This window comes from Crocodylus porosus, unplaced genomic scaffold, assembly GCF_001723895.1.
Source record: "Crocodylus porosus isolate Cpor-Errol unplaced genomic scaffold, CroPor_comp1, whole genome shotgun sequence".
Lineage (NCBI taxonomy): Eukaryota > Metazoa > Chordata > Crocodylia > Crocodylidae > Crocodylus > Crocodylus porosus.
Window position 1 is genome coordinate 5940812 of NW_017728935.1, and position 11727 is coordinate 5952538.

At 48.6% G+C, this 11727-nt stretch overlaps 1 protein-coding gene across 2 annotated transcripts in view; it reads right to left on the reverse strand.

Moving 5' to 3' along the window:
• Window positions 1-11727, reverse strand: part of MAGI3 (membrane associated guanylate kinase, WW and PDZ domain containing 3) — a 49713-nt gene that overhangs the window by 16831 nt on the left and 21155 nt on the right. For both annotated transcript variants that reach the window (XM_019546807.1, XM_019546808.1), the window contains exons 7-11: window positions 10571-11170; window positions 8288-8319; window positions 5306-5462; window positions 3363-3454; window positions 667-859 (exon numbers count right to left, since the gene is read on the reverse strand). In XM_019546807.1, the coding sequence (XP_019402352.1) occupies window positions 667-859; window positions 3363-3454; window positions 5306-5462; window positions 8288-8319; window positions 10571-11170 (1074 nt within the window). The remainder of the gene's footprint in view (window positions 1-666; window positions 860-3362; window positions 3455-5305; window positions 5463-8287; window positions 8320-10570; window positions 11171-11727) is intronic.

Consider the following 11727-nt stretch of genomic DNA (forward strand, 5'->3'; position numbering starts at 1 on the left):
AGTGACAGGCAGCAGCATCTACCATTTGGAATGGGGACTGTGGCCACGAGTGCTGGGGTTCAGCCCTAACTCTGTCACTGATGTGGCTGGTGACATCTCAGCCCATGTCAAACTTCCTGGGCCTTGGTTTCCATATCCATCCATCCCATGGCTCTTCTACTTCCTGCCGGACACACCACTGAGTTTCTTATTCATTTCTGCATTTAATGAAACAAACACCCATAATTTTGGATGCGCCGAGACCAGCGGGTTTTCCAGTGCAAGCAGAGCTCAGAACGCAGCACACCGCAATGCAGAAAGCACGTGTGTGTTGCTGCCTGAAGCTACCAGGCCCCAAATGGCCACAACACCCATTGCCCATAACGTGACTCTGGACCCTTCAGTGAAAATTACAGGCCAGCACCGCGGGGCCCTTTGCGGCCAAGGGGAACAGTTGGGTACCTCATTTACAGCCTCTTCCCACGCAGAGCCCTTCTCACTCAATTCCCCTGCTTGTCCAGGCGTGACAGTGACAGCCTGAGTTTAGAAGGTCACTGCTTCCTTCCCGCCACACTCCTCTACAGCTACGCACGGGAGCAGAAAGGCTCAGCCCAAGGCATCCCAGGGCCAGGCTGCCAGACCGGCAGACGCATCGCAACTGGCGCTGCTCCCAGCACGTGCACATACCGCCAAAAAAGATCTTCCTCCGGACAGTAAGTAGCACTTGGCCGTTCCGTGCAGCACTGGTCATCAAGTCCAAGACCTGCTTGTGCGACTTCCCTTTGATGGGGACGCCATCGATGCACATGAGCTCATCTGCAGCTCGGAGTCTCCCGTCTTTCTCTGCTGCCCCCAGCGGGATGATGGCTCCAATATATATCTGGCAACAAAGCACAATCAGCACACGAGGGCTTTGAAACATGAACACAGCAGAACAGTTCAGGCTTACAGTTAATCAGGCATCTCCTAAAGACAAGGACGTTTGCAGGCCTTCCTGGGAGAAAAATGCTTTCCCCATCTAATTAATTACAGCAGAAACAGGCAGAAACCACAACAGCTGGGATCATTTGCATGTGTAGAAATGATCATACTGTAACCGTCTGGGACATCTACCAGCCATACTTATTGTTCACCTTATTTTAAAGTTTGCTTTTATTAGTCAAATTTTAGTCATCTAATCAAGTGTCAATGCCTTGCGAGTGGGTCAAGAGCTGTCTTTGTACATTTATCTGCTAAATAATTGTCTCGCTGTTGATCCTATTCATGCACTATGTAGTTGTTATTGGCACCAAAAAAATGTGCAAATCGACAAAAGCAAACGCCTCTGTTCAATCAACACAGCAAAGACACGATCTTTGCTGAGACAGGTCAGAGGCAGGGGGAGTAAAGGCGCAGCAAAGTACCTAAGTGCCACAGTGGAAAGCCGCTTAGACGGACTCATGCACAGACCCACACACAGGTGCTGGGCACCTAAGCCTGAATTCAGACACTGGCAGCCCTCAGTCCCCTGCCCTTTCACCCCAAGCAAATACCATCTAAATGCAAAGCAGAGCAGGAGACGCAGCGTTCTGCATGCTAGAAACAGCGCTCAGCTTAAATGCAAGATCAAGAACTATTACAGCCAGCAGGTGTCTAAGGTTAAACAGCAGACAGCAGAGCCATCCCAACTCTCGCAATGCCCTCGGGGCCCTGCTCAAGCTGTTACCAACACAGCTGTTGTTGCTATAGCAACGCAATGGTAAAATGCAATAAAAATGGTAAAATTGTGTATTTCTTGGAGCAAAGACACACAGCCTGCTCTTCCCGCAGTGCCAGCAGGAAAACCACCCGGCTGTGGATCATGCATGCAAACAGAGAAGGCACCTCCTTCTATCCTCCACCCAGATGACCATCTCTCAGTGCCTCTCCTGGAAGCTTCAGCACGTCTCGGGCAGGAGCCATCACTGCCATATGGCCTGGGACCAAACTCTGCCTTTTTGGGTGAATCTGCACTTGGGAAGTGAGAAATGGGGTGGGCTCCTAAAGCCAGGCGTGCTGTGAGCAGGCACCTCCTGGTCTGCTTCTGTGCTAGCCCCTGTGCCCCGAGTGTCAGGCCCTCTCGAGCAGAAGCCGCTGACTGAGCCACACTGCGACAGTGCTGGAAACCAAGGCTGGAAACCCTTGTTTCAGGGGTGACTCTGAACCCCAGCTGACTTCCTGCCTCCAGCAGAGAAACGGCCAGCTGCCATCAGCCTTTCTTCCACTCACAGAGTGGCGGTCCAAATACAAAACAGCCCCCGAAGTCCACGCACAGGGCTGGCCCCTGGCTCGCTTGTCTTCCACACACGCCACATTTTGAGCAGATGAGAAATGAGAAGCAAGTGCTTAGCTGCTGGCAGCCTGAGAGCGGGCATAGCCGGGCGGGGGACAGGCCCCCGTGTCCCCGTAGGGAATGTGCCAGGGGCTGCGAGGAAGGGCCGCTCTGTGCCAGCCAGAGCCGCGCACCCCGGAGCTGCAAGAGGCAGGGCTCGTGCGCTACTTCCCAGGAGACCTGGGGTGGACGACCGCCAGGCGGGCACACTCCCACTAAGAACGTGGAGGGCTAAGGGGTCTCCCCGCCTCACACCCGGCTGTGTTCATCCAGGGCCCCTTTCCCCTTTTACTCCCACGATTCCCGCAAGGAGAATCCCAGTCATGGTCCAGAAAGCCTCCGCATGCCGCCTTCGGCAACTGATCAGCGAACACACGGGCAGGACAATTAATCTGTGCGCCAAGTATTTTTACTGCTCACACCAGTGCAGCTGCAACATCCAGTGACTCAAGCATTTCCGGCGATCTTCTCTTCATGCTAGACAATGGGGCTTTCTTCCTTTTTCTGGAGCTTGAGTCTCACAATGTCTGTTCTGGTACAGACAAGTTACCTCAGCTAAAGCCCCGCTCTCTGTGGAGGGCAGCTGCTGAACTGGCTCCTTCTCCCTCCCACAAGTCTACAAGGCTGGTCACGGCTCGAATATTCCACACGAGAAGTGACTTTGCAGCTTTTGTGGCATGGAAACACATGAGATATTGCCCCAAGTTATTGTGAACGGATGTTTTCCCTCATCGTTTCCCAAGGATCACTCCAGCATGCCAATCCCTTCAGGATCCCTCAAGACTGGGTCAAACCATCCTCGCCTTCCAGTCTCATAACTGGCCATCAACTGCTCATCAGCGACCCTCCGTAGCGTCTGAAGCAGCACACGCGCATCCTGGACCTGCTCAGCCCACAAGTGGCAAACCCATACCCTGCTGAGATGGGCGTGGAAATAAATAAAACCCAGCCACTAAACGGGGAGAATGCAGCTTTTCACGACTGACAGCACAGATTGACAAAGTCAAAGAAACGGGTGAGTTAATGCACTTACTGGCTGGTCAGGTCCGTCTCCTCCAAGCACCCGGAAGCCAAAACCAGATTCCTGTTTCCGAAGGAAAACATCCAAATCCTTTGTGTTTGGAGCTAAGGCAAAATAATATAAAAGTGCATAATTCGTTACATTTATTAAAAGAGGTAAATAGGGGCTTACACTTTATTTAGTCAGAGCAGTCATGCAGGCGGTCCTAAGCTGGCAGCTTTCTGTAGACACAACACGCTGATTAGAATGAAGGAGCAAGAAACAGCAAGTCCTCAGTTAAGTGCTCTTAAAACGTGTGATGAGGATGTATTAAAAACAGCTGCAAATGCCATTATTTGTTCCATTAGCATCTCACAGGGAACAAATCCCTTTCTCTCATGGTGCTTGAATCTTGGGCCAGGACTGCAGGGTGCTCTACAGTATGTCAGAAAGGCCTGTATTCAGCAAGCACTTGAACTGCCTATTTTATTACAACCTTTTAGAATGAGAACAGTTTGGAGCTGGGCAGCCCCTCAAATTAGTGCTACAAAAGCTGGGTGGAGTCCATCTCTCGTTATTTCAGACAGGGTGGGATGCAATGGAGAAGTGACTTTCTTATCATACGGTCCATTCAAATGGCATCACTTTGAATATGCTAAACTATGGATTTGCCTAGGTTTGTTTTACTCTGCTCCAGGGTTGTTGCATGATCGCTTGGTTTCAGCGGAGAAATAACGGGAATTTTTTTTAAACTGTAATAGTAGTTTTGTTACGTTGCAACTGCACGTAAATCTTGCCTGTAGCTGAGGTCAATTCGAATATCAGCAAAATGCTCCTTAAACTTATAAAGTATCCTAACTGGGCTGTCCTATTACTGATGCTTGTATTTGCAACATTATAAAAAAGTGCTGATAGCAAGAATGGAAATTAAACAGTCTAATAAAATCTTGATGGCAGTTACATAACACAACTAGGTCAACAGCAGCAACGCAGGCTGCGGCTTTCCTATTTCATGTATGAAATCTATTGCTGGGCAATGTGTTCGTGGGGGAGAATGTTAAAGCTATTTACACTTAAGTCAGCTCTACCGAGATGAAGCCGAGGGAGGCAGCAGTGCATCGAGTGGAGACGATGCACAGATGTGCCAGGCTGCAGGCCATCTGCCTTGAAGGAGGAAGCTGTGTTTGCTCGTACCGCATCCGCAATGTTTGGGCCTTACCCCGAACCAACCTTTTAGACGAACGCGGCCGACACCATTAGCAGCAGGTTTACAGCATTTTCATTAAATGCCCTACGTGTGGCTGAGATGCCATACTAGGGAGCACGGTAGCCTACAGGGGAAATTCACAGGCCACAAGTTCCCTGGGGACCAAGCCTCTTGGGGACACTTCACTGACCTTCCCCTTCCAGGCTGCCGCCACAGAATCCCTCTGCTTAATGACTATAAAATCCTACTCGCAATCATTCACTGATGGGGGCACTTGAACCCCAACCATTTCCAGAGGGAGGGTTTATGTAAGATGGCACACCTGCAGGACAAATGGCTTTTGTTCATCCAGTGTACACCATTACATTGAAATACCACAGCAAAGCACTAACATATATTTGCACCTGCTTTCATTAACCGATCATCAGTCTTCAGAGTGCTGGGCTGTGATGTTAAATGAAAGGTTTAAGCAATTACTCAATCACTGGTCTTTTTATCTCCTGCTCTTCCTGAATGCACCCCAAGGTGCATCAGTGTAATGACTTGTGTCTGTACGCGGACAAGAGCAACAGAGTACCAGAGCAAGGCACCTGGCAGAAAAACACCAACAGATTTTCCTTTTGTGAAAATCACCCACAGTTCCCTAACTGCTGTGCATGAGACCCCTCGAATATGCACTGCCAATATTTTTACTTAGCAAATGAAACAAAGAAAATATCCGTGTATCGCTGTGCTATTGCACGTTCCCCTATGAAGTCCATGTACTTACGCTTGTCTTCAAATATGGTCTTAGACTTTAGGTAGACTTCAGAAGGGTCTAGTTTTGGAGAGCCTGACCGTACAGCAGCGGGTGGGAAAGGCATTGGCTGCGGAACGGCATCACTGATGACTTCCAAGCTTCCCAAGTTCTCCTGCTTATCTGTCTTCTGAAACCAAAAGGAGCAGAATCCACTGTCAAGCCGAAAGTGGTGCCTGAACTGGGTTAGCAGGTGTCTACGAGCAGTACAGAGGCGAGACTCCTAGAGACAGCTGCAATGCCTGGCACACCAGAGTAATCTGCTCTGATCCAGCCCAGTGTTTTGAAGCAAGAGATCCATTCCCTACACGACAGGCCTCCGCCGCACCTGTTCAGGACCTGGAGACACAGCGGGCCGTGGCTTAGGCCCACAGCGTGAGCAAGTCTAGGTAACTTTGTGTTTCTAAACTGCCCTATAAACAAGCACTTAGTCTTCAGAATCAAGCCATGTTATTTCTAACCTGTCAGGATTGCTCTGACTCTTCCAAGTAAAAGGAAATCTCTGTGGATTCAACTCTTCATTTCCAAGGTTTATGCAGCATGACTTCAAATGCTTGCTTTGGGCTGAAACCCAGCGTGGAAAGTCCTCACGCAGCAATGTGCATGTTTAATATGAACAACACTGGAACAAATTTAGGTCTGCCCTTTTGAGAGAACAAGTAAGACCCCCCCAAGGGTTTACAAGTTTGACACTTTTTGCACGTTTATAAACCCAAGACCTTGCTCTTTTCTAACTGAATTAGCTCATGGTGCAGATTAAAGCCACTGAGCATCAGGTTTTGTCTAGGGAAGCTGTTACTGCACACGGCTGCACTGTCGTTTCCCGGGTATTTTTAGCAGGCTCACACACACACCGCGTGCTGGTGCAGCAGCCACGCTGACGTGACTGATGCATTCTGAAGCAGCACAGCTTTAGTCAGTGAATTTTTAGCAGCTATATTTCTTCTTACAAGTCAAGATCTGCAACTTTCCACAGAATAGGCTGTTTCAAATGCGACGAGTTACCATGCTTACATTATCCCACAGCCCTGGCTTCCGCTTGGAAATACATTACCGTACTTGCTCAGTTTGACTATGGCCAAGGAAGAATTTACTCCTATTCTGAGGAAATGGACTTTGCTAAACTGCAGCGAACTGTGATGCACGCACGTTCTTCTTGAAGAAATTACTCAGTTCCTGAAGTCTTTCTTTCTACTAGAAAGGCACAGGTGGACTGCAATGAAACCTATGCCTAAAAACAGTCTCTTATATATATAGATCTCAACCAACCACCTTTCTTTTTTTAACCTCAGGCGCACTTAATCAATGTAGACTTTTCCTTCCAGCAAGTCAAATTTAAATCAAACATACTCCTAGGGGTCTGATCTTTCCCAGAAACGACGCTATCAGAATACTGAGACATGACAACTAAGAGACCGTATTTATTGCCCGTTCTAACTAACACTTGGTGCTAATGGTGCTTAAGAAGGGAACGCTGAGCTGTTTGGTTTTTTGAGGTTTCTTACCATCAATATAATATTCTCCCACAGAGACGAAATGTAAACTTTCAGAAGGAAACTCTAAAGACCCGATATAGGCAATTAGCAACAGAACAATGAAACAGTGCATTTTTCCTTGTAATACCCATTCCGGAAGACTTTGCACAGGCAAATTAAGGCGTCAGCCAGACAGAGCTGGATATCGGATTTAAATAGGAAACACTTTAATAAAAAATAATCATTGCAGATGGCTGCAGGGACTGAGATCGGGGTTCTGAAACTGGAATAAGGCGCACACACGAGGTGATATCAAATCAAATCCGTATTTTTTTTTTTTTTTTTTAAAGGGACAGGATTTGGGGTGGGGTGCTCTTGCCTGAATCGTGGTCACGAAGGAAACAGTTACACGGTGGGGTTTACCTGATGGCCAAAAACACGACCTGCCCCTTCACAGCCAAGGTCTTCGAACCCGTCTGCTCTTCCCCACAACACTAATCCTGGCCGTGGCTTCTGCTTTGGGATATGATGCACAAGGGACTTGGTCCCTCCTGGAAGGGATAGTTTCAGGAGAGCAGCATCCCAAGCTTTGTGTAGCCTGGTGGTATAGGACCCGGAGGAACGGGGAACCAGAAGAAAAGAAAAAGGACATGCACAGGGAGGAAGAGGAAGACCAGCTCTCCAGTTTTCTTAGCTGCTGGTGAGACAGTAGAGCAGCTGGAAGGGCAGGCTCTTTAAAAAAATATTAATCATCATTTAGTATCAGGGTTAATTGTTCAAATGAGGGAGCAGGCTTAGGAAGGAGCATGCAGCCCCACAGTGTTTGAGAACCACAGCTCTTGAGGGGGCTCCTCAGCATGCACAGGGCCACTCTGCTTCCTGGCTCATTATCTTCTTGCTATTTCTTAGCATCTTCTAGCTACCACAGTCAGGTTATCTGCGCTTTTAGACAGGACGCATAGGGCAGCGCCCCTCCCTGTTGCCAGGGCTGTGGAGCTGTATCGCGTCTCAGATGGAAGGAGTGCAGATCGTGACCCTCGGATTGATCTCACTCGCTGCCACAAGCCCAAGAGAGCGGCAGCAGACACGCTGGAGATGCCACGTGACTAAAGAGACTGCAGCGTTTTGAAAAAAAAAAAAAACATTATCCTTGCACCAATGCAAAGATAATAAACACCACCTTGATGTAAGCAGTTTGCAAAATCCAGAGCAAACTGTACCTGGATTAACAGCCACAGGCAGCTTTGGGATAGCTCTGTGCACCCTGCAAAAATCAGCCATGCTTGCCTGGCACTTGGAGAGGGGGCTGTGCCTGAATATGCACCAGCTGGAGGACAAAAAGGGATGGGGAAGGGCTTCCACATGAAGCAGGCCCTGGGGATTTACAAGCTCGTTTGCAACTGAAAAATCCATCCTCTCAACCAGCAACAAGTGCAGTAAATATTACCGTCATCATCACCCAGACAACATCAATACTCACCACTTTGGCAGCTTTAGTAGGTGACGGGGGACCTAAAAAAAAAACAGAGGAAAATATCTGAATACGAGATGTAAGCTTGGGCGTTAGAAACCGAGGCTGCTTTATCCTGCACAGATCTGACAGATTCAGCTCCTATTCTTCTGACCACTGCCCCCTCGCCCTCCGCCGTACAGTTTAAGGTTTGCAATAGGTTCCAATATTCCTTTAAGACTTTAAGCAAATATTTACTTGGCCAACAATGCTGCTTGGCAGAAGGCCCCTAAACAGTAACTAACAGCACTGTGTTGAAACCCCACGCATTTCTCCTGCTGCCAGATCCTGAGAGTCCAGGCTGGAGACGGGAGCACTCAGGCAGCTACAGCTTGGTTTGCCAGCAGCAGGAAGGGGCTCCGAGGAAGTTCGCTTTGCTCAGCAAGCCAGCTTCTATGGCGGAGGTAGCTGGCGACAAGACTCGGCCATGCTGAAGCCTGGCAGGCACGCATTAACAAAGGGCAGTGGCGATATGAAGTCAGGCTTGCTCTTGGAGGGCCTGACCAGGGTCCATCGTTCACTTCCCTGAGTTTGGAACCAGGCCTTGCCAATTCGGTTCCTTTCCCTCGACAGCTGCATCACTGCACACCAGGCACGCGTGTTTCTGCATCTAACCCAAGCGTCACTTTTCCAGAGTTGGCAGACAGGGTCCCAGCCAATGCTACCGGTGCTTCATGGGAGGTGCAAGTGCTAACAGCAACAGTGCAGTCTCTCAGCACAGAGCACTTGCGTCGCCAGCCCATCTGCCCAGTCCAGAAAGAGTCTGGCTCAGGCCCTTTCCCTCAGGGCTCAGCATACCATTCAAACACAAGACAAAGCTGGTGCCTGAGCAAAGCAGGCAGCAATGCCACAAAATCCCCTTGCACCTCTGTGCCGCAAGGCCCATCATGGGAGACAGCTTCACAACTGTAGCTCCCCTCACCCACCCCAACTAATCTCAACCCTTGATGGGAATCATCTGACCCCTCCCAGCTGAGCCTGAAACTTGAGCCAGCTGGCTCTTGAAAAGCCAGCTGATCATCTAGGCTTTTTCCATGAGCTACTGCCAGCGCAGAAGGAGCCAGAGCTAAGCCGAGTTGTCTCTTCCCAGCACTTAAAAAAAAGACGACTTTCGACTTTTCACTTGATTCTGCCTCCGCACAGAGAAGATGCAACTTTAGCTGGTCTCCTGCATCCAATATAGAGCGCATCAGATAACAGGTGATCAGTATTGAACAGGGGGAAGCTCATCAAGGAAGCAGGCTGGTGGTAAGCCCTGGGATAAATCACTAACTCCAGTATTTCAGTTTATTCAGATGTGGGGAGCAAAAAGGTTAATGTAGGAGTCATCATTATGGATAATGAAGTATTCTGAAGTGCTTGGATAAACGGGGTTTTATAAATGCTGAGTATGACTACCGTTACCATCTTGCAGATGTCTTCAGAAGGGATTATTAGTCTGTGGGCTGGGATTACATGGTGCACACAGCTGACAACCGCTCTGGCGACCTCCAGTAACACAGCCTGTGCCCATTTCCTTGTGTCCCAGCAACAAAAAGGGGAGATCACATCCACAAGGTATCTGATACTAATGAAAAAACAATATCCTAAGTAGAAGGTCGCTACTAATATTACCAATCTAAATATTTTCAGGCATTAAACAGAAAGATATAAAAATTGGGAGAAAATTAAGTTGCGGAGAATACCAGTGAGCTCATTAATAGCCAGGAAGCCGAAAAGAAAGGATCCTCTAGCATGGATGAGACTGTACCTTCTGGCAAAAGCACACTAATTACACCAGCTAGTCTATGGGGGAAAGGAGACATTTTGATCTGCAGTGAAGGGCAATTAGGGATATAAATATATGCAAAAATGAAAGTTTTTCAGAGATTTCCAGATGGCCAGGCCCATTGCATTTCACAGGCCACTGCTTCTTCAGGAGCCCTCCTGGCACCTGGGTTCATCTGCCCTGTACAGACAGTGCTGCCAAAATCCCGCCCCGAAAGGGAAAAGAGCTCCGTCCCTTATCATCAGGTCGCCTCTGCCAAAGAGCCAGGGTAGACGGCGCATTCAACAGCAGCTCACAATCAAACCTCCGGTCTCACATACAACTGATGACAGGCTCAAGGCCAAGGGCACTTGGAGCAAGGTGGAGAACCAGCTTCACTGCTGCCATTTCTAAGGCTCCCAAGGCAGTGGTTAGAAGACCGCAATAAAAAGGCCCATGTTTTGGGGCAAGTCAATGATCACAGGTCTACTCACACTTTTACCCACCTCCTCTTACAATAAGCAGTGGCACCTCTGCTCCCACCGGGAACTGTTTCAGGACCTCCACAACCTGCAGGTGTGTCAAACTCTGCACGTTCTGATGGCAAATCTCTTTGATCACATCTCCCTTCTGGAGGCCCTGGCACCACTGACTGTCTAAAATCATCTTCACCTTTTGCCCCGTGGGACTGTCTGCAATCGCAAACCCAAATCCTTTAGGGCCCTTGACCAGAGGAACGGTGACGAGCTCCGGCTGAGAACCCCCCGACGAAGCTACTGAGACCCTCTGCTCATTTGGGTCCAAGGTAGGGCCGTTCACACGACCATTGGCCAAAGTATGACCTGGTTTCCCGTTCTGGTCCAAAACAACTGTTCCTGGTATCAGATCTTGGCTGGTGACACAAACTTCTCCTGGCTGGCCGTTGATGACAGGTGTAGCCGTAACAATGTCCACAACAGGGTCTTCGTTGTCATCGGGAAGAGGGTAACCTCGACACAAAGTCATGTTGACATACTGGTTGACAGGAACTAGCTGAAACATCTGGACAACATCTGCATGGGTATGGCCAAGGACGCAGCTGCCATTTATGTCTACAATGACGTCACCTGTTATAAAAGGGAATGCAAAAGCATTAAAAGCTAGAAGCTAAACAATGTACCACACCTGCTTTTCCACCTACGTTGAGGCTCAGAGTGAAGAACAGACCACCCATTCGAAACGAAAGGCAGGAGATTATGGAGAATCATTTCAACTAGGAGTGAACAAGGGTTATGCCATACTCTCTTGGCCATATGCTCAAAGAAGGGCAGGATTTCCTCTTTGTGCTTTCTCTGTATTCCGTCTCGGGGAAGGACACACCGGTCCAAATGCACTGTTTAATCTGCAGCAGATTTAAAGAATGACACTCTATGGCTTCAGAAGAGGAAACAGGGCCCAAAGCATCCTAAGCAGCTGTCTTGTGCTTTACTTCACATTACCCAGCATTCTCAAGTCAATCCACAATAAATCAGATTTTCTTTCTGGCTTCTATATTTTTCAGACTGGCTGTACTTTTTCTAAACTAAGCTCTTGTGTAAACATACAAGCCCTTGTGTAAATCTCTGTATTTTATATGTTTCCACTGTTACTACTGAAATACACGGTTAACTGAGCACATGAAATA